Source organism: Mobula birostris, chromosome 4 (assembly GCF_030028105.1).
Source record: "Mobula birostris isolate sMobBir1 chromosome 4, sMobBir1.hap1, whole genome shotgun sequence".
Taxonomy (NCBI): domain Eukaryota; kingdom Metazoa; phylum Chordata; class Chondrichthyes; order Myliobatiformes; family Myliobatidae; genus Mobula; species Mobula birostris.
The window spans coordinates 172,488,812-172,513,180 of record NC_092373.1 but is presented as its reverse complement, the minus strand read 5'-3'; the positions used below and the strand labels follow the sequence as shown (position 1 = coordinate 172,513,180).

Here is a 24,369-nt window from a genome sequence, read left to right as displayed (position 1 = left end):
TCTTAAACTTTTCACTTCATGCCCACCTTTTCTGGAAATTGTTGCACTTACACAAGCAAATTCAGCTATTCAGGACAACAGAATAGCCATTTTTGCCCTAAAGCAGCCATTCTCCATGTATGCTATCTTGTGAAAGCAGTAAGAGTTGTATCTAATATTTGAGGCTTGTCAGTTTAGAACTTTTGTTCTCTCTTTATACTTCAGATTGAATGACTGGCACAGTAAACAAACCACTATTGATTCTGAAAAATCTGCAAACAGAATTCTGGAAATGTGCAGCAAGCAAGTCATCATCCATGGAAGTGCAAAGTTAACATTTCACATTAACAATTTTTCATAACAGATCAATGAAAAACGTTAGACACATTAATTATTTCTCTCTCCATAAATTTTACCAGAACTGTTTAGTATTTCTAGCATCCTTGCTTTTACTTAATTAGAAATGATACTCAAATCACCTTTTTGACAAATACAAAGGTCATATCTTTCTAATTAAGTCACACAAGACCTGAAAAATTCTGGGCTGTATCACTAAACAGAATGCACACAAGTTAATGACCAAAACTATAAGCCTAATTTCAGTAAAGTACTTCCTGTTGATTTATAAAAAGTTAATATAATCCATTTTCATTTATATCTCAACCATCAAACTTCCTAGTGCCAAATCTGCTTTAGGACTGCTTCATGCTGACCACAGAAAGTAATACTAGCACTGAACTAGGATCACCACAAAACCGTTTCCAATCACAGTTAACAAAATCAACCTTTTTTCTCACGTCAGATACTGCGTAACAACTTCCTGTTAGTGTCTTCCAATGATAGAATGTTCAAGGCAAACATAGTTTATACCTTTTGATTACATATCAAAACGCAAATACAACTTTAGAGACCTAACTCTTTTCACTGGACTCTGAATGCCACATACAATAGTTTATTAAAAGCTTTTACAACAACTGTAATCTCAAACGGGCAACTTAATGTACAAAATAACTAACCTATCATGAAGATTATAACATTTACTATATGTAACAAAAGAGTTGTTTTCCAAAGTACAAGCTAAAAACATAACCTTTATTCAAATTCTACCATAACTGGCCCATGCACAGGTCACGATTCAGAAATAATCCTTTCACCCACTTTAGAAAGTAGTTCCACAGTAGAATCAAAAGATCGTAATGTAACATAACATTACATGAATCATTATTAATTTTCTTTGGTATATTAGAAAATCTGTACAGTCTACAATTTTGAAGATTATGATTAGCCAGGAAATGCTGATCTGACATTTTGCCTTTCATCTAAAATGGAGCAGAAGAATGAAAACATGTGTACCAAGATGAAACCAAATATTATTTCCGATCAAGGCACAGAAATTCACAATAACTTAGGTGAAGGTGATAAGCATTGAAAAGCAAGAATTTTATGGGATATGTAACTAGAAATTAGTACATGAAACAGTTTTCAAATAGCATCACCAACACTGCAAGATGAAGCAGAAAGCAATAGAAAGATTAACCGTCTTGACACTGTGCAGAAAACCTCTTGACTGCTCAAATTTGAATAATCTTTTGACACTAATTAGGTTTTGCATATAATTCATATGTCAGAATAAAACCCCTCCCACCTCTTTCCCTCTACAAGGTGGAGCTATTTTAAATAAATCCAATTTTGAGAAGTCCAAATTAGATTGAAGTTTCCTTTTGAACATTAAGAACCAATGTTGGGAATAGAATGTTATTTATGCCAGTCAAGGATCTTATTATAGTGATAATAAGCAAGAGATTACAAAAATAAGAAAATAAGGGAAATAGAGGACAAGACAAAACAGAAGGTCAATGGTTTTATACTGAATATTTCAGATTTTTTTCCAAAGTTGCCATTATACTAAATATTGAATAAAAATGTTTGCTTTATGTATATATGCAAACTATAAATATTTTTGTTTTAGTTTACCATTATCATTGCTATAGTTCAACAGGAAGCCACAAAAGACAGTCAAGAGCTTCTGATTGGCCGCATCAATATTACTGCATAGTGTCTGTAAGTGGTCAACTACTATCTGTACGCCACCAGAGAGGTCAACTGCATTCCTGCCCTCATCTGCAAAACAAAGAATTAAATTAAAAAATCTGCAACATAAATATAATTTCAAAAATGCATTGTGAAAAGCAAAGTGCTTTAAATTAAAAGAAACAAGCAGCATTTAAAACAATAACAGTAAGCATCAAACAGCTATAAAAATTTGTTCTAACAGAATAAAATTAATATAATTTTTAAAACTGTTTGACACTAAACAAGATATGGAAGCACCTATAAGAATACTTTTTCACTCAGCCAGAGAACCACAATGGCTTCACCTGCTATTCCCTCCACCATTACACCCAAGATTCTTCAAGAACGCACTGCACAGCCTCCTTTTCTACACGGTATAATTTCCCATCAATTAAATATGTTAATGCTGGGTGGAAACAAGTTTACCTCACCATTCACCCAAAACTTCACTATTCTCTCCAAACAAAGCTTGCTGGGCATCCAGGACAAGATGAATAGAAATTTCCTTTAACCAGACAGCAAGAACTGAAACTATAGCCTAGCAATTGCATTATAAATTTGGTATTATGGTTAACCACTGTACGATCCAACTTTCCAATCATATCTGTATCATCACTATACTTATTTCTGCCTCTGCAGATTTCACCCAACTCCTTGTCTGTAGGGACATTCTTCTACATCTGCTTGCTCTAGACTTGATTCATTCACTGCAGCTCTCAGTTACTACTTAGTTATAACCTTCATAAATGTAAGATTATGCAAAAACTACTGCCAGTATCCAGCCTCAACATGTTTATTTGAACTATCACCTCAGTTTGCTAATTCATTTTTGCAAATATTTAGAATTCTGTATGGAATCAGAATAGGGAATAAACCCTCCCCCTTTTCAGTGTTTCTTCCCCCACACCCCCCTCTTTCCTTCTGATCCTCATGTTCTCCCACTTTTATTCCTTTTCCCAATCTCTCACTCCAGCTCCCCACATCATCCATATTTACCTGCATCTCTGTCTTGATTCCATCCATACAGTCCACTCAAAGGCATCCCAACCCCAAGTTCTGGCTTCATCTGCTCTTCCCAAATGTCTCTCATTATCACTTTCCTTACCTATTAGATTCCAGCACTGGTCGGCCTTTGTGTTCTTGCTTATCTCCCTCCCAGCTGTTTCCATTTTCACTCTACTCCGCGCAGCTCTACCTGCTTCTCCTTTTTTTTTTCTGCTTCCAGCTATCATCCACCTGCCTCTGTCTCCCAACTCCACTCCTCTCCCACCTGGCTCAATCTGGCTGTCAACCTTCAACACCTCTTGGTCCATCAAACACCCCTGGCCTCACTCCTCTCTTCTTTATACCGGCTATCTCCTGATGCAAGGTTTCACCCCAAAACAACAGTGATTCTTTCTCCACTCCCCACACAAAGCTGCTCAACCTAATGAGTCCCTACAGCAAGTTGTTTGTTGTTTCATTAGAATGTTGTTTGGCTCAGACAGATAGTGTTATCAGGAGAGATTGGACATCCGAGATCTGTTTTCTCCAGAGTGAAAGAGGTTTAGAGGTTACATGACAGGATATTGCAACTCTGATAAAGAAGAAGAGGGAGTTGTATGACATGTATAGGAAGCAGGGAGTAAATAAGGTGCTTGAGGAGTACAAGAAGTGCAAGAAAATACTTATGAAAGAAATCAGGAGGGCTAAAAGAAGACATGAGGTTGCCTTGGCAGTCAAAGTGAAGGATAATTCAAAGAGCTTTTATAGGTATATTATGAGCAAAAGGATTGTAAGGGATAAAATTGGTCCTCTTGAAGATCAGAGTGGACGGCTATGTGCGGAACCAAAGGAAATGGGGGAGATCTTAAGTAGGTTTTTTGCGTCTGTATTTACTAAGGAAACTGGCATGAAGTCTATGGGATTAAGGGAAACAAGTAGTGAGATCATGGAAACTGTACAGATCGAAAAGGAGGAGGTCCTTGCTGTCTTGAGGAAAATTAAAGTGGATAAATCCCCGGGACCTGACAGGGTGTTCCTTCGGACCTTGAAGGAGACTAGTGTTGAAATTGCAGGGGCCCTGGCAGAAATATTTAAAATGTCGCTGTCTACAGGTGAGGTGCCGGAGGATTGGAGAGCGGCTCATGTTGTTCCGTTGTTTAAAAAAAGATCGAAAAGTAATCCAGGAAATTATAGGCCAGTAAGTTTAACATCAGTAGTAGGTAAGTTATTGGAGGGAGTACTAAGAGACAGAATCTACAAGCATTTGGATAGACAGGGACTTATTAGGCTTTGTGCATGGTAGGTCATGTTTGACCAATCTATTGGAGTTTTTCAAGGAGGTTACCAGGAAAGTGGATGAAGGGAAGGCAGTGGATATTGTCTACATGGACTTCAGTAAGGCCTTTTGACAAGGTCCCGCATGGGAGGTTAGTTAGGAAAATTCAGTCGCTAGGTATACATGGAGAGGTGGTAAATTGGATTAGACATTGGCTTAATGGAAGAAGCTAAAGAGTGGTAGTAGAGAATTGCTTCTCCAAGTGGAGGCCTGTGACTAGTGGTGTGCCACAGGGATCAGTGCTGGGTCCATTATTATTTGTCATCTATATCAATGATCTAGATGATAATGTGGTAAATTGGATCAGCAAATTTGCTGATGATACAAAGATTGGAGGTGTAGTAGACAGTGAGGAAGGTTTTCAGAGCCTGCAGAGGGACTTGAACCAGCTGGAAAAATGGGCTGAAAAATGGCAGATGGTGTTTAATACAGATAAGTGTGAGGTATTGCACGTTGGAAGGACAAACCAGGTAGAACATACAGGGTTAATGGTAAGGCACTGAGGAGTGCAGTGGAACAGAGGGATCTGGGAATACAGATACAAAATTCCCTAAAAGTGTCGTCACAGGTAGATAGGGTCGTAAAGAGAGCTTTTGGTACATTGGCCTTTATTAATCAAAGTATTGAGTATAAGAGCTGGAATGTTATGATGAGGTTGTATAAGGCATTGGTGAGGCCGAATCTGGAGTATTGTGTTCAGTTTTGGTCACCAAATTACAGGAAGGATATAAATAAGGTTGAAAGAGTACAGAGAAGGTTTACAAGGATGTTGCTGGGACTTGAGAAACTCAGTTACAGAGAAAGGTTGAATAGGTTAGGACTTTATTCCCTGGAGCGTAGAAGAATGAGTGGAGATTTGATAGAGGTATATAAAATTATGATGGGTATAGATAGAGTGAATGCAAGCAGGCTTTTTCCACTGAGGCAAGGGGAGAAAAAAAACAGAGGACATGGGTTAAGGGTGAGGGGGGAAAAGTTTAAAGGGAACATTAGGGGGGGCTTCTTCACACAGAGAGTGGTGGGAGTATGGAATGAGGTGGTAAATGCGGGTTCTTTTTTAACATTTAAGAATAAATTGGACAGATACATGGATGGGAGGTGTATGGAGGGATATGGTCCGTGTGCTGGTCAGTGGGACTAGGCAGACAATGGTTCGGCACAGCCAAGAAGGACCAAAAGGCCTGTTTCTGTGCTGTAGTTTCTATCGTTCTATGGTTCTATGACAGAAGTATATAAAATTATAAAGTAGCATAGATTAAGTAGCCAGAGTTAGCTAGGGGTATCTAAAAGTAGAGGACGCAGGCTTTAGGTGAGAGGAAGGAAATTTAAATGGGATCTGAGGGGCTCTTTTCACACAAAGAGCCCCGATGAAGTGTTACAGACAAAAGAGTAGTTGGTACCCCAGATAAGTTGCAAGACGAGTCAGTGGCAGATTAACCACTTTTAAAAGGCATTGGGTGGGGGGAGTGGTACTTAAATAAGTAGGACAGAGGGATATAGAATAAAAAAGGCAAGCAGGATTAGTACAGATAGGCCCAATGGTTGGCATTGAAGTGGCAGACTCTGTTTCTGTCCTGTAAAATTCAATGACCCTACATTACTGAGCAACATATCAATTTAAAAATTCTTAACTTTGTTTTCAAATCTTGTCATGCTTATCTAAATTCCTTGCCCACTCTCAAAGCCCTCAAGGGCTTTGCTTCTTGAGAACAGATTTTCTTGTGCACCAACTTTAAATGCAGCACGAACAGTGGTCACGCCACTGGTTCTTTAGATCCTCTGCAGTCTGCCTTCCCTACTGCCAAAGGAAGCCAGTAACTCTCCGTGTCACAGCACCTTTTTATATTACACTATAAAACCAGAACCTTTATTTACCATAAGTATCACCTGATGGCTTCTGTATACATTTCATTGTGAATATTTTTTGGAATGTTTTGTTATTTCAAAACTGTGCTATGCAAATGGATGTTACCATTTTTACCACCATTTACTGCTCAACAGCTCTTACACACAGAGCCTAGAGGTTCAAAGAAAGAATTACAGAAAAATTAAAGATGATTCATGCTTTTATTGAAACAATCTTTGAGGGACCCCCAAACGGAGGTTACTAAAGTTGCCCCAAAGCTTCAAACCAATGGACCAGCATTTATAAAAGGAAAGCAGATATATTACAGTATGCAAAATTAGTATACCAATAAAAGCTCTCAGATCTCTCACATAGTACTAAGACCATGTGCATTATGAAGATCTTGCTGAGTATTACGTGATATCTGAGACAAAAGGAATCCTTTAGAAATTAAATAGGAATTATTGATACCAATAGTCTAAAAGAGCAAATTAAAAGTGTAAGAAAACATAAGGTTTGCACATATTTAAGGTAAGGTAAACTGAAATTTTGGGGTTTAAAAGTGTAGTGTGGCACAGCATATTCTTCTACTTTATCCACACTAACATATTCCTATATAGTTAAATATGGCTTTTCTTCCACAGCAGGTGGAAGAATCTAACATTAATAAAATGTACTGTACACAACTTCAAAAGCAAGTAAACTCTGCTACAATCATTAAAAAGGATGTATGTAATGATGCTCAAAATTTAAATCTATATTAAAATGGTTCTGAGTTTCTTTGCACCAGGCACTTTTACATTTTGTTTGTACTTTTTGTGCCATGACTATTGAATACAGTTCAAGAGTTCTAGTCCATACAAATTTATATAATTGCCTGCAAAAGCACTTGATCAGCATTCATATGCTAGGCAGCCAAATCTGTTAATAGAAAAACATTGGTATTTTAACATGAAAATAAGTTTGAAATATCAAGTTACAGAATATTTCACAAAAGTCACAGTTATATTTCTGTTGAAATGGTAGTTTTTTATAATACTCTACTGTTTTTGAGAATCTGTAGTGTCTTCAAACAAGTATATATAGAGAAAATAATTTGATCAACTAGAATAAATTCTACCTTAAGTAATCTGGTTTTAAGCCAGTCATTCACTAGAATATTTTATGACTAATAAATTGGCTTCAAAATTACAAATATGAAAGATTAGTTGCAGTCAATTTCAGTCGTGTTTAATCAAAGAACTGCAGATTCCACAAGTCTGAAATAAAAATAGAAAAGGCTGGAAGCAATCAGCAGCAGCTGTGGAAAGACAAATAGAGTTAACATTTGAGGTTGAAGATTATTCTAACAAAAGATCTTCAACTTGAAAAATTAACTGCTTTCCTTTCCACCAATGTTGTCTGACCAATTTACTTTCCCATTTTTTGCGTTTATTTGCATTAGATCTTGTTGTCCAATAGACAACGTAGTTTAAATGCAAAAACTGAAAATCTTAATTTTGGTTTTTATCAGCTACAGTAGAATTAATAACATTGATATAGAGAACTGTCACATTGTCAATATGCCATAACTATAATTCTTGCCAATGTGTCCACAATTCTCATGAACAGCAGGAAGTCATCCACCTGATTATATGACCATCACTGTTGCTCAATTTATTTCAAAATTCAAGAATATTTAATAAATGCAATCTTGTCTATATTTATTCATTCTATCCTATGTGCAACAGGTTATGTAGTATTAACATGTCACAGCACACTAGTCAAGCAGAAGTACAGAACAGATGGGAAATAAAGCAATCAAATAGGTAGCCTAAAGAAAAGAGTTAAATATTTCATTATGCCTAACATTCATCAGTGTGAAAACTGGTGCTTTAATGAAAACAAAGATGTTGTTGTGACTAATTCCACAGATTTCACATTTTAAATAGGGTAATTATGAGTTACTGCATCAAAGTTGAAAAGATAATATAATATAATAACACTTCAATACTAGCATGAATAGGCTATAGAGAAACAAAATTAATATAAGACGGATAAAACCTAAAAATACTAACAAACCAATTCTAAAACAATGTGCTTAAAGTTCTGTCAGCTGAGATTAATTAGAAAGTTTTTCCAATTTTACTTTTAATAATTATATTTTACTATTTAATTACACCTAACAGTAATATGTAAATTTTATTAGATTCAAATTTTGATATTTCCTACCATATTTGTGTGCCTGCTGTTACCTATGGTTTGTGTAATATACATATGCTCCATCAGGGCTGATCACATATGAAAATCTTCATTTTGGACTTACGGCTATCATAGCAAATATTTCCCAGGGCACGTCCTGTTTGAAGAAGCACTTCTTGATCTTTGTTGTTTAGCAGTAAAACCAATGGTGGAATCAATCCTGCATCTACACATGAATTCCGCATGAATTCTGGAAACAGAATGGATATCATCAAGCTAGTTCCCAAAATAAACCTACTGTAAATCATATGGTTCTGAATTAATGTGGAATCATCTCAAGTTTTCAAGGCATTTCCTTATATTAAAATACAAGGACAGTACATTCCAAATCTTCCATTATTATATCTGAACTGAGCAGAAAATGTAAATCACATTTCAACATTTTCACCAAAAATACTGACAAAAAGTTACACTTACATTTGGAATGTAAATATAATTAAACAAGGATTTACAATATTCTTTTTAAGAATCAATACATATATGGATATAATTATGAAAAAATCTCCCTGACAGTCATTTTATACAAACAAAAGCAGGCAATCTAAAACAAACAATCTTTTATTGAACACATTTTAAAAAACTAGCTTAATTAAAATTGCAGTGCAAAATATAATTGAATTCCAGCGTGCATGACTAATTCACGAGAAAGTTCTTTTAATTATAATGAGCAGTGCACAATTCTGTCCTAGCTGACACTTAACAAATATTCAATTTTCCCTTCACCCTCCTGCCAAAAGGTCAGACAAAAGTGTAAATGGAAGACTTGCATGGTAAGCAAGTGCATGATCCAAGACAGCTCAAGGGAATTGAAAGTGGGAAGAGCTAGAAAAAGCCACATCATGCTGATGTGCAAAAAATAGAATCTAAAAGTTTTGTTAGGCATTACTGATGAATGACAGAATATGGGGTTTATTACTAACCGAAGGGACAAACAAAAATATCAGAGCAATGTAATGTTATCATCAGCCCACACTGATGTAGTGATAGGGGTGGGGAATAAGTGGTGGGATTTGACAAATACTTAAGAATTTTTTTTGGTGTGAGTTATGTAAAAGATATAAATACTCTGATGTACAAAGAATACACCAAATCAATGTGCAGACTTGGAGATCTGTTACTTCTATCATTCAAGTAGAAACTATTCTTGCGTCTACAGATAAGACCACTAGAGCAAGGAGTGCAAAAAGGCACATCTTTGGAAAATTCCTACAGTTGTGAAAACCACTGTGCTGGCTATATTAAGCCATGCATCTGTTCTCCATCTGCATTGTATTCTGTGTTGTGCATTTATTATGGTAGGTAGTCACGTGGATGGGAGATATGGTAAAAGTGAAGGGAATATGTTACTATCTTTTGTTGACCACTTAATTACGCTTAGATTTTCACCACTTCAATATTATGTTTTGCTAGTTGCTAATAAAGGATTGAATAATTTCTTCAACTTTTAGAACATTAGTAATTATTGGATTGATCAGAAGGCACATCATACAATAACAACAACTCGTGCTAGGTTACTAGCAGATGCACTGGTTTGTTAGAATAGCTGCTATATTCTGTCAACAAAAGATTTCGACAGTTATACCAAACACTGGCATTCTAAAGTGTTGGTGAAATTAGAAGCACCACAGCCGGGAGCAGCTTCTGACAAGTAATGATCTTTTGTTGATTTGTACTGTGTTTTTGGGGTTGGAACAAAGTCTGGAATAGTCATCGCTGACTGTAAGTTCTATAGTGTGTGGTCTTTACCTAAGAGTTTGGTGCTTGGTTCTGTTGAAATGCTGAAATACTTTGATTGCTGACGTCCGAATTGAATGCTGTTGTTATTTTACAAGTATGCAAACGAAACAAAACATGAGTCAAGTGGAAGCAGTGACCTTGAAGTCAGGACTAAAAGAGAAATTATTTATCAAACTCCAGGGCATGCTCTGACTAGGTATAAAGCTAATGATTTTCAGGATGACATACACCCTGAAGCTAATACGGGCAACAGTTTCTATTTCTAGCAGTGTTACATGTGTCTGATACCTCCTTGGGATGCAGAACAAAGGCTGATTTAGCTGAGTTATGCAGAACGAAGGCTGATTTAGCTGAGTTATGCACAAAGCAACAAATATTGAGGGATAAATATACATTAGAAGAACAGGTGGAGCAGACTTGCAGGAAGAAACTGCAGCCAAGATGACCATGGCAAAAACACTGAAGGCTTCAAGTGCTGTGGATGCTAAATGTGCTCCAGCAGGGTAGTTCTATGGTGTGGGTTCCTATGTTGACATAGCACAATGAAAATCCAACATACTCAATGTCATTGTGGATACATTTGTTCCTCAGATGTCTATGAACCATGAGTTTGGACCCCAAGAGGTAGTTCAGGATATTCATTTGCAGCCTGCGCTAAGGCGGCACTCTGAACCTACGCCATATCCAATAGCACAAGGTGCTTCTGAGCACATTAATTTACAGTATGGTGACACTGTGCTTCAAGTGATAAAAGTCTAAATGTGTGTTGGAGGCCATAAGGACATGAAACAAAATAGCAAGCTTAGTGGTGCAACAACAACACAGTATAACTCTGCCGAAAGAGATTCAAATCTTCCAAAGTGATACACTGCACTATCATTCATTTAGGAGGGCTTTCAAGAATAGCGATGAAGGCAAGACTGATGATTATGGCAACTATTTCTATTTTCTCAAACAGGTGACTGAAGGTTACCCTAAAGAGCTTGTCAAAAGTTGCCAGTGAGCCAATCCAGAGCAAGGATATCTAAAGGCCAAAATTTTACTACAGGAACATTTTGGCAATAAGTACAAAATTGCTGTGGCCTACACAAAAAGGCTCTTTCTTGGTGGCATGTCAAATCGAAAAGACAAGAAAGCTCTTCGAGACTAGTCTTTTACTTAGAGGCTGTTGCAATGTCATGGAAGTGCAGTACATGCTTGCTAATACGAGATTATAGTAAAGAAATTGCCCGATATGCTTAGGGATAAATGGAGAAGAGTGGTCTGTGAACTGCCATAAGGTTACTTTCACTGACATTGTTAATTTTATTAAAAGGTAAGTAAAGATTGCTACATACCCAGTGTTTGGGAATATACATGATGCTATATGCAAAGGTGTGAACAAAACTAAATCACAAATTTGTTCTCAGGCTAAGGGAAGCAGCTTTGCCATACTGTGACTATTGTGAAAAGTGAAGCTAAAACTGAGCATGGAACTGATGAAAAGGGTGCAGATTCCAAATATGTCACAAAAGAATCAAACACAGCAGTGAGTAATGCTCTGATATCTAATCGTCTTATGGGTGCTGGTGATCATGATTGTAAACTTCCTATAATTCCAGTTCAGGTGAAGCCTAAGAAGAGTAACAAGACAGTGGTTACTTATGCTTTCCTAGATCAAGGAAATACAATAGTGTTCTGTACAGTGAGCCTTATGTACAAGCTCAACTTGATAGGAAAAAGAACAGGTTCTGAGTAGCTAAGTCATTTCAGGATTAGAAGCAGCTGGTTTCGATAGTGTGAACTACTGTAAATTGCCTAACATCAATACACAGGAAAGTATGTTGGTCCACAAAGGGGACATTCTTCATCAGAGAGATCTTCAGAAATGGTCTTACCTGAAGCATATTCATTTACCAGAAATCGATTCAGAAATTGAGCTGTTGACAGCAACAAATGTGCCTAGAGCATTGGAGCCATTGCAAGTGATTCGCAGTGTTGATGATGGACCCGATGCAATCAGAACAATGTTGGGTTGGACTGTTAATGGACCACTGAAAGGAGACCATACTGGTGGAAGAGACCATGTTTGTTCAGAGCTGACAGTTAATAGGATTTCAGTTTTGAACTTGAATGAGCATTGGCAACAGCAATTCAAGACAGATTTTCCTGAATGCAGTCAGCAGAAACAACCTGGTACGTCAAGAGAAAAATCTCAACTCAGGATAGGCTGCTTACCAGTAAAAGGACATTTGTGTGTACCTTAAGATTTCATGTCTCCTGTGTTTTGGTAGCACATAGTTGTAGCTATTTAGTATAATTAGGGGGCTGGGATGCAGAAGTCATGCATCAGTTGTCTAGCTGCATTGTATTGTGTTGCATTTTTACTAGTCACGTGGCTACGGGCGTGGTAAAAGCGAAGAAAATAAGTTGCATATTCACGCTTTGTTCTGGGCAGTTTGGTTCTGGGGAATAGCTGGGTATCATATCTTTTGTGACTGCTTCATTACACTTAAGTCAATATCAAAGGTGTGAGTGATATGCACATCTTTCTCCTGCTTACAGCACTGAAAATTAGATTTGTACAATAGGAATGGGCATAAAACTCAGATGCATTTCCAAAAACTCTGTATACCATATTCATGCATCATCACAACACATATTCAGAAATATTAAAAAGAAAAACTCCAAGATGCTGCAATTCCGAAATTTAAAAAAAACTAGAAATACTCAATAAGTCAGGCAATGCCTGAGAAGGAATTAACATTTTAGGTCAATGATCTGTCATCAAAACTGGTAATGTGAGGAAACAAGTTAGTTTCAAATTGCACAAATCTATAAAAGGCTGCTGCTCTAAAACAAAATAAAACATTTGCAAAATGCTGCAGCAAAACTGAAGATGTGGCAGCAGATAAAGTTCTTGTGGAAAACCTCACCATTTTTGGCTACTTCCGCTATAATGTTTGCTACTTTTGCTGCACAGGAAATATGTGGAGACAGTAAACGTGGGAAAACTTGAAGAATGCCGCTCTCCTGGAGTTTTACGCTGGTTTCTGCATCTGCAAGAGATGGTAATAATAAATTAAAATTCCAATGCAAGGAAAACAAAAACAAACCTGATTTATGAATACATATGCAAAACAAATAATGAACTGAATCCAATGTACAAGACCATAAGATACAGGAGCAGAATTAGGCCATGGAGTCTGCTCCGCTGTTCCATCTTGGCTGATTTATCATCGTTCTCAACACCTTTCTCCTGCCTTTTCCACATAACCTTGCGCACCCTGCCTAATCAAGAAACTAGCAACCTCCGCTTTAAATATACTGAATGACTTGGCCTCCACAGCTGTCATGGTAATGAATTCCACAGATTCTGGCTAAAGAAATTCTTCCTTATTGCTGTTGTAAAGGGATACCTTATATTCTAGTCCTCTCAAAATTAATTATAACATTACATTTGCCTTCCTTAACAACGACTCAATCTGCAAGTTAACCTTTAGGAAATTCTGCACGAGACTCCAAAGTTTCTTTGCACCTCTGATTTTTGAATGCTCTCCACATTTAGAAAATAGTCTACACCTTTGTTCTACCAAAATGCATGACCATACACTTTGCTACACTACCTGCCACTTTTTTTACCCATCCTCCCAATCTGTCCAAGTCCTTCCACAAACTCCACTTCCACAAAATTACCTGCTCCTCCACTATCTTCGTATCAGCCACCAATTCCACCATCCAAGCTGTTGACATACAAAAGAAAGGGTTTCAAAACCGACCTCTGCAGAACACTGCTAGACACCAGAAGCCAACCAGAAAAGGGCTCCTTTATTCCTACTTTTTGCCTCCTGCCAGTCAGCCAACTTTCTATCCATGCTACACACAAAATGCTGGAGAAACTCAGCAGGCCAGGCAGCATCTATGGAAAAAGAGTACAGTCGACATTTCAGACAGAGACCCTTCAGTAGGACTCTGCTAGCATCTTTCCTGTAATACTATGGGATCATATCTTGTTAAGCAGCCTCCTGTGTGGCACCTTGTCAAAGGCCTGAAAATCCAATCAAACAACATCCTCTTATTCTCCTTTGCCTATCCTCCCTATTTGGCAGGCAGGATTTCCTATTAAGGAAACTATGCTGACTTTGGTCTACTTTATTAAGTGCCTCCAAGTATCCTAAAACCTCGTCCTTAATAATGGACTCAAACATCTTCCCAACCACTGAAGTCAGGCTAATTGGCCCACAATTTCCCTCTCTTCTTTAAGAGTGGAGTGACACTTGCAGTTTTCCAATCCCAGCGTGTGAAGTCTGGCCATGGCAGATTAGGTGAAAGAGACCAATTAATGGTCCAATGGTCAAGAAGGCAGGCCAGCAGGCGTTGATGAAGCGCTAAGAGCATGACAAGGCACTTAGATGTCCTGGTTACCCACTGCAAAAGGTGGTGTCCTCTTTAAACTCACCCGGCAGAAGGCGAAGGCAAACCGCTGCTGTAACCTGCCACGTACACGATTCCCCAATGTGTTAGAGCGGCGTGGAGGGAAATCGTCCACCAACTGGAAATTCCAGATGCAACCTACAATGACGATGAATCCTCTGGAACCATTCCCGAATTTAGTGATTCTTGAAAGATCATTACTAATGCCCCTATAATCTCTTCAGTTACCTCTTTTAGAACCCTGGGGTGTAGACCATCTGGTCCAGGTTACTTAACTACCCTCAGACCGTTCGGCTTCCCAAGCATCTTCTCCTTAGTAATAGCAACAACACTTATTTCTGCTCCCAACACTTGAAATTTTGGCATATTGTTAGTCCCTTTCACAGTGAAAACTGACACAAAATACTTAAATTCATCCACTATTTCTTTGTACCATCACACTACCTCTCCAGCATCATTTTCCAGCTGTCCAGTATCCACTCTTGCCTCTCTTTTACTCTTTATATATCTGAAAACTTCTGGTATTTTTTTTATATATATTAATAACTAACTTACATTCATATTTCATCTTTTCTCTGCTTATAGCTTTTCTTTAGTTGCCTTCTGTTGGTTTTTAAAAGTTTCACAATCTTCTAACTTCCAACTAATCTTTGATATATTATACCCTCTTTTGCTTTATGCTATCTTTGACTTCCCTTGTCAACCACAATTGCATCATTCTCCCTTCAGAATACTGCTTCATTTTATTTATTTATTTAGAGATAGAGCAGGAATAGGCCCTTCCAGCACTTCGAGCTGCATTGCCCAACAACCCCAATTTAACCTTTTCCTATTCTTGGGACAATTTACAATGCTCAATTAACCTACCTGGTCCGTCTTTAGAAAGTGAGAGGAAACCAGAGGACCTGGAAAAAACCCACACAATCCACGGGGAGGATGTACAGAGACTCCTTATAGAGGATGCCGGCATTGAACTCTGGATTCCGACACCTCGAACTGCAGCAACGTTGCTCTAACTGCTATGCTACCATGGTGTCTGTCTTTGGGATGTATCCATACTGCACCATTGCTGTTCTGTCATCATCCCCCTTCCAATCAACTTTGGCCAGCTCCTCTCTTATGTCTGTGCAATTCCCTTTACTACACTGTAATACTGACACACCTAACTTTAGCTTCTCCCTCTCAAACTGCAGGGTGAATTCTATCACATTATGACCACTGCCTCTTAAGGATTCCTTTACATTAGGCTCCCTAATTAAATCTAGTTTATTACACAACATCCAATCCAAAATTGCCTTTCCCCTAGTGGGCTCAACCACAAGCTACTCTAAAAGTTATCTTACAGGGATTCTACAAATTCCCTCTCTTGGGATCCAGCACCAGCCTGATTTTCTCAATCTACCTACACATTGAAATCTCCCATAATCATCATAACATTGCTTTTATTACATGCCTTTTCTATCTCCCATTGAAATTCATATCTCACATCCTGGCCAATGTTCGGGGGACCTGTATATAATGCCCATCAGGGTTTTTTTCACCCTTGCGGTTTCTTAACTCCACCCACAAGGATTCTACATCTTCTGCCCCGACGTCACCACTTTTTAACAAAAACACCTCACCACCTGCTCTTTTGACACAAGGTCTATCCTTGGATGTTAAGCTCCCAACTATGATCTCCTTTCAGCCACAACTCAGTGATGCCCACAATATCATACAGTACCTGCCAATCTCTATATGTGCTACAAGTTCATCTGGTTTATTCTGTATATTGAGTGCATTCAAATACGACACCTTCAGTCCTATTTATCACCCTTTTCAATCTTGCCCTCATGTTACACTTCAACTCATCCGCTGGCAGCAATTTTGCCCCATCACCTGCTTGTCCTTCCTCAGTCTCACTACACCAAAAAATGCTCAATGCCGACCTGTATACCAACTGCCCCATCCTCAGTCCTATCACTTCAGTTCTTATCTCTCTGCTGTGTTCTGCATGTTAAACAGTTAACTTGGGAAACTAATTTGGTATGCGAAAGAAATAAAGAAGAATCATGGATAAGCTGATTGATGAAATATAGGCACTATTCAGGAAAATACTGGAATAGTCATGGACTAATTTCATTAGCAAATGGCTTGAAAGAGAGGCAGAAATAGTAAATAGGATCCTGTCAACAAATAGATTAAAAGATGGCAGGAAAGCAAGTGGCAGGTAGATGTGATGCTGAGGCTTTATAAGGCAATGGTGAGGCCTCACCTTGAGTATTGTGAACAGTTTTGGGCCCCTCATCTTAGAAAAGATTTACTAGCATTGAAGAGTGCCCAGAGGAGGTTCAAAAGGATGATTCCAGAAATGAAAGGGTTATCATACGAAGAACATTGATGGCTCTGGGTCTGTACTCCAAATCAGAAGGATGGGGGGGGCGGGTGAGATCTCATTGAAACCTTTCGAATGTTGAAAGGCCTAGGCAGAGTAGATGTGGAAAGGATGTTACTACGGTAGGAGAGACTAGGACAAGAGGGCACAGCCTCAGGATAGAGAGGTGCCCTTTCAAAACAGATGTGGAGAAATTCCTTTAGTGAAAGGGTGGTGAATTTGTTGCCATATGCAGCTGTGGAGGCCAGGCCGTTGGGCGTATTTAAGGCAGAGATTGATAGGTTCTTGACTGGACATGGCATCAAAGGTTACAGAGAAAAGGCCAGGAACTGGGGTTGAGCAGGAGATTAAAAAAAAGGTCAGCCATGATTGAAAGGTGGAGCAGACTTGATGGCCCAGATGGTCTAATTCTGCTCTTATGCCTTATGTGGAGTTTGATGTCATGTGTGTTTCATTAATGAGAATACGAGAATGAGGAAAAGGCTACAAAGATAGATTACTACAAAGGATTATTGAAATGACAGTGAAGGAATAAAAACACCATTGAGAAATTTTGATGAACAGGTAAACATGGAATCACGTGAAGAGTAACCCACAAAATGCTGGAGGAACTCAGCAGGTCAGGAGCATCTACGGAGAGGGATTAAGAGTCCATATTTCGAACTGAAACCCTTTATCAACCTGTGTGCAGGGACTCTCAGAGAAATGCACAGAAGACATCTGATGGAGATGGATGGCTTTAAAAGATAGAAGTCAAGGATTTACTGACATCTATCCACAATGATCAAGCACTAGTGGTAAAAGATTGGAACACTAGGGCTGCATGATCACGATTCAGATTTGGCAATGAATGGCTGGGCTAGATGTGGGAAGGATACAGTAATGCTTGAGCTGGATGAAACAGATGTACGAAGAAAGAAATCCACAAGGATTGAAAAAAATTAAGAATTCTTATCTTGGCTCTGTGAGCCAAGTGCTAGCTATATATTAGCTTTAGAGTATGCTTTTTTTTGGGCTATATGATCTGGTATATAGGGTGAGATTTAAAGTACAACTATGGACATTAAACATTTTTTGGTCCAGATTAGGATGTTTCGGATGATTCCACTTTAAGATATTATTTATATCTAACCAGTGCTCCTCACAAAAATTTCCTTCACTTGACCAAATTTTCAAAATGTACTACTATTTGATTCAATACTAATGCAAGATAAAGCAACACAAGTTGTTCCCTAGGATTTTCTTGATGAATAACCCTCAAGATTAGAATTCTGAAAATTTAGAACACTACCAGGAAGTTCTCTCAAAGTAAATAAAAATTACTCAGTACACAAAACAGTTAATTCTAATTTAAATTACAGTTTAAAAGGAATGAAAATTGCCTCTAAAAATAGCAGACATTACTGTTGGAAAAAAATGAAATTATAAACATGACAAAATCTAACATATCACCTGTAAGTCATACTTTTGATTATCAGGCATAATCATATTTGAACTGAAGCCATCTCCATTGAATTAGACAGCATTTCAGACTACCTTGATCTGAAATTAAATCTATACATTTATAACTCTTGCATGAGAAACCTACCAAAGTTCCAAATACAAATCTTATGTTTCCAGTTAGCTTTAATACATTTTATTTACCTGCTCGTTTTATTTTTTGTATTTTGAAAAAGGAAATCCTTTTAAACTGCTTCATTAGAAACCTATCTGATTATGCCCCATTCTGTTTTTCATCATCTCCTGCTTTACAACAGAACAGCAGCAAAATTGTTTAACTTATGTTGAAAATTTTTATACCATAATTATAGGGCCTAAAAGGAATAAAAGGAGAAAATACATAATTAATTACACATTATCGATTTATTATTCAGCTTAGCTTTGATATGAATGCAGACTTGTATCATGTGTACTGCATATTTGCTGCATGGAAAAAGAATAAGGCAACCTTGCATTTGGAACCCTGGATTAGAATCACAATAACAGCTTGATGGCTCTTTCCCAATACTTCCTGGCTCTATACAAGAACAGTGAATAACTGCAGCTCATCTACCTCGAGAATCAACTTTATTTGCCATACATGTGTATTAGGAATTTGCTGTGATGTGCAGGCGTGACATGAAACAAAAACAATATTCAATAATTATAAGGAATTACAACAAAAATAAAGTTAGAGTTGGAGCAACGGAGGATGAGAGGTGACCTGATAGAGGTGTACAAGATGATGAGAGGCACTGATCGTGTGGATAGTCAGAGGCTTTTTCACAGGGCTGAAATGGCTAACACAAGAGGGCACAGTTTTAAGGTGCCTGGAAGTAGGTACAGAGGAGATGTCACGGGCAAGTTTGTTTTTTTGTTTACGCAGAGAGTGGTGAGTACGTGGAATGGGCTGCTGGTGACAGTGGTGGAGGCAGATACAACAGGCTCTTTTAAGAGACTCTTGGATAGGTACATGGAGCTTAGAAAAACTAGAGAGCTACGGGTAACCCTAGGTCATTCCTAAACTAAATACACGTTCGGCACAGCATTGTGGGCCAAAGGGCCCGTATTGTGCTGTAGTTTTTCTATGTGCTTTAGAGTTTAAAGTACATATATGGAATGAAATGTGCACAAATGCATAAATACCAGCATGTATTTACAATGTAAACAGCATTATAAAATGTGGTTTAAAGTGTAGTGACTGAGGTAATAGATGGGGGGGGGCAAACTAGAATAGTTGATCAAATTAATTGCCTGGGGGAAGAAACTTTTAAGAATGCTGTGAAATTTTTGTTTAATAGCCCTACAGTGCTTTCCAAAATGGAGATTTTGCAAAAGGCAGTTTGCTGGGAAGGTAGCATCCACAATGATTTTTGCTCCCTGCTTTTTTGACCTGGGCATACACAAGTTCTGCAATAATGGTAGACTGCAGCCAACGACCTTTTCTGCTGACATGACAGCTCGCTGTAGATTTTGAATACTGTGAGAAGATGCTGCATCAAACCCGACAATAATGGCCGATGTGAAAACGCTCTATGATGGCAGTGTACAATGATGGAATTGTACCAGTATGTTCTGGGGAAGATGGAATTTTACTGACTGCCACAAGAATTACATCCTCTTCCGAGCCGTTTTGTCAATGAAGAGGATATGTCTCTCCCATGAGGTCCTGCAAAATAATAATGCCCAGGCACGCAAATGTTGAAACAGAGCCCACTGTAGAGTTTTTTTATGATGAGTGGGTTGAGAGAAGACTCACTTCTTTTGATATCAATACGCCCCTCCACAGTTTTAAGGACATTTAACTCCAAACTGTTGTAATTGCATCAGGACACTAGCATGTTTATTTCCTGGTGGTATTTAGATTAGTCACCTCTGGTGATTAATCCAACATTGCCTACAAACTATCAGCTTAACTGATGATCACTGGAGATGTAGTCATTGGTGTAGAAAGGGAAAGTAGGAAAGAAGAGAGAACACACCTCCGTACAGCAAGTGTGTTAACTGAGCAGGACGTGGAGATGTACTTGCCTAGTGTTACACACTGCCTCCTATCAGACAAAGTTTGTGATCCACCTACTGACGGAACCTGGTACATTAAGTTTGGAGAGTTTTGCTTGCTGAAGCTCTGGGTTGATGATATTGAAAGCTGAACTGAAGTCAAAGAGAATCATGAAATATGTTACAGTGGAGGCAAGGTGCTGTAGTATAATATCCAGATCAATATTAGCTGCATCAGCCACAGGTCTGTCAAGTGCTGTAGCCAAACTGCAGTGGATCCCGAACCTTTTTTTGCACCGCGGACTGGTTTATTATTGGCAATATTCTTGGGGACCGGCCGACCGGGGGTTGGAGTAGGGTTGCCAACGGACAAGAGTAGCAGTCAAATACATTGCGTTTACCCCGAGAAAGACTACCATGACCATGAAGCCTTGCGCAGGCACCTGTGTGCACATGCGTGTACGTGCCTATTTTTTTTCTACAAATCGTTTTTGGCGATTCTGTTCAGTGAAACTACACTGTACATACATTATTTCTACTTTATATAAGCTGTGTATTTATATTATTCCTGCTTTTACTATATGTTAGTGTTATTTTAGGTCTTATGTGTTATTTGGTATGATTTGGTAGGTTTTTTTTGGGTCTGGGAACGCTCAAAAATTTTTCTCATATAAATTAATGGTAATTGCTTCTTCGCTTTACGCCATTACGGCATGAAAGGTTTCATAGGAATGCTCTATCTTAGCGGGGGAAATATGGGACAAGGGCAGTCCCGTATGGGACAGACCAATTTAGCCCAATATACGGGATGTCCCGGCTAATACGGAACAGTTGGCAACCCTGGTGGGGTGGGGGGGGGGGTGGTGTTAGTCACGACCGGAATATAGGTGATAAGTCAACTATAAGTCACCTATAAGAGGCTAATACACTCAATTTCGTTTCTAAAAGGGTTTATCTAATGAATTTAATATTAAACACACAGCGCATATTTGCCTTGCATGAATATAGTGATAAGTCAATTATAAGTCAATGGCATCATAACATTTTAAGTAACGTTTGGTTATTAAACACACAGCACATATTTTCCCCGTATGAACATATAAAATCATTGCAACACACCAATATCGCTGAATCAGTGGGAGCCCTGGCTGTTTTCTTGCAACAAGACGGTCCCATGGAGGGGTGATGGGAGCCAGCGATACTCGAAGGGGGTTCCTTATGTCCAGTCTATTCCGCAATTTAGTTTTCGTTGCATTCATTGAAGAAAACCCCACTTCGCAGAAATATGTTGGAAATGGAAGCAACGTTTTCAGTGCTTTCGTGGCTATCTCAGGATATTTAGCCTTGACATTGATCCAGAATGCCGGCAGAGATGTTATGTCAAACATACTTTTCAGGCCGCCATCATTTGCAAGCTCGAGGAGTTGACCTTCTTCCCACGCTGACATAAATGATGCGTGCGTAATGACTTCGCATGCGTTCAAGTTCAACAGTGGGCATGACAGGGAATGAGGAAAGGTGCAGCTAACTCATATCGCCAAATCATATCATTTCCTCGCAGCCCGGTAGCACATGGTTTGCGGCCCAGTGGTTGGGGACCACTGACCTATAACATTTTTATCTATGGATTTGAGAAATGACACGTCTAGCCTTTCAAAAGTCTTCATTGCCACTGACGTGAGTGCAACTGGCCTGTAGTTAAGTACAGTAATCTTTCATTTTGGGGACAAGAATAACAAAATTTCTTGAAACATGTTGGAGTAGAGCATAGCTTGAGATTGATTGAAAATGTCTGAGAAGACTGTGGATAGCCATTAGTGCAGTGTTTAACAATGGCAAGGGAGACAGTCAAACCACTTTTTTAGTGCTATCCACATATTCTCTACTATCCAAAAATCTGTTCATCTGCTTTGAATGGAATCAATGACAGAATCTCCAAAGCTCTTGAAGGGAGAGGATTCAGAAGAAATTTCTCAACACTTTAGTCCCAAACTGCTCACTCATTTCTTTGATGAGAAAAATAGCCAACCTGCATCTATCCTGTAAAACCAACCAAAAATTGTATTTTTAATTAGGTCACCACCCATTCATCTATACTTGAGAGAATCAAGGCCTACTCTATTAATCTCATCTGATAATCCCATCATCCAAAGAACCAATCTGATGAACCTTTACTGCATTGTTGTATTACAGTATCCTTTGTTAAGGAAACCAAATGTGCACCATACTCCAATTATGGTCCCACCAATGCACTATTTAAATGCAGTGGGATATCTTATGTTTAAATCCACCTGCAATAATGGCCAACATACTATTTGTTATCCTAACTGCCTGATGCACCTATAACCAACCTTGACTGACATGTTAAAAGACACCATATTGCAATCAACATTTCTCACAATGGTTTTCCTAGCAAAGTGGAAACGTTTAGTTTTTCATATGGTGCACAGCCGATACTCAACTCCATTTTACTTATTGAAAGTATCCATTAATCACCAATTAAAGCACGAGGAAGATTGAGACAGAGGCGAATACAGAAGGCAAGTGAGAGTTCAGCGTCGACTGCCTTCCTTTTGATCCCTGCCAAAGGAGCCTGTGAGTGGCCTATCACTATGTGGCTTGCTGTCACAAACTTGTAGACCTTACTGCGTCATGTGGTGTCCCTCTCTTTCAATGAATGTCGGTGATATCGTAGGATGGCATCGTGGCTCTGCAATTATGGACTATTCCGTTTATGGACTGTGGACTGTTTCAGGATGTGGTTTTTCACAAATAGCTGTCCTTTTCTGTTTTGATATGCGAGGGTAGGGTGTTTGGGAGTTGATGTTGTTAGTTTTTTTGTGCGGTGAGGGTTTTTTTGGGGGAGGGGTCAATGTTTCTGTTCTGTTTTGTGTGGGGAAAGGGGGTGGGGGGGTTGATGATGGGATGATGGGGATGCCTTTCATTTTTGTGCGGGGAAGGGGGTAGGTTTGATGTTTCTCTGAACCACTATTATGTTCTTTCTTTGTTTTGCGGCTATCTGGAAAAGACAAATTTCATTTACAGTTGTACATGGATACATACTTTGATATTAAACTGAACATTTGAACCACATGTCATACTGTTGCTCTCAATTTCCTCTGAAGCTACCTTGCATCTTCATCACAACTCACATTTCCCAGGTAGCTTTGTCATTAGTGATCTTGGAAATATTACATTTGGTCTTGGTTATAACTGTGCAGAGAACTACAGAAATCAATGAGAGGGAACAGAGGAGAAACAAAGTGGCAGGCAACAGAAAGCTCCAAGTTAGCCTTGCAGACTGGATGCAGCTGTGTTATAATGCAGTCACTTAATCCAGTGGTCCTCAACCACCGGGCCACAAAGATGTGCTACCGGGCTGTGAGGAAATGATATGATTTGGCGATATGAAACAATATGAGTCAGCTGCACCTTTCCTCATTCCCTGTCGTGCACTGTTGAACTTGAACACCACCCCACCCCAACCCCGGGTCCAGTGGTCCGCAAGAATATCGTCAATATTAAACCGGTCCGTGGTGCAAAAAAAGGTTGGGGACCCCTGACTTAATCTGTTGAGTTATTCATGCAGAATTCTTGTCCTTTCATTCTTTCCTTCCCAGCATCTATGGATCCAAACAGTGCTTCCAGCAGCAATTCATCTGAACTTCTAAATGAGTGATACATTTGACATCTCTAGGCTGAAGAAAAAACAAACATCTGCAATCAGTAAGCAGGGGCAACCCTGAGCTTCTTATAACCTGACATATTCCCCATCTCACTCCCACTTTGACCTATTATACCTTCTAGATTCTATATAAAATTCTACCACTTCAAGTAACTCAATTTCTCCATCTGCAGAGAACTGGCCACTTCCATCGCAAAACTGCACCTGTGATAATGGCTCAG

The 24,369-nt window shown here is 38.7% G+C and overlaps 1 protein-coding gene across 2 annotated transcripts in view; it reads right to left on the bottom strand.

The window, feature by feature from the left end:
• Positions 1–24,369, bottom strand: part of rap1gds1 (RAP1, GTP-GDP dissociation stimulator 1) — a 90,852-nt gene that overhangs the window by 45,863 nt on the left and 20,620 nt on the right. The window contains exons 3-5 of one of the 2 annotated variants that reach the window (XM_072256461.1): positions 13,112–13,234; positions 8,524–8,649; positions 1,954–2,100 (exon numbers count right to left, since the gene is read on the bottom strand). In XM_072256461.1, the coding sequence (XP_072112562.1) occupies positions 1,954–2,100; positions 8,524–8,649; positions 13,112–13,234 (396 nt within the window). The remainder of the gene's footprint in view (positions 1–1,953; positions 2,101–8,523; positions 8,650–13,111; positions 13,235–24,369) is intronic. The other variant, XM_072256462.1, reaches the window with a different exon arrangement.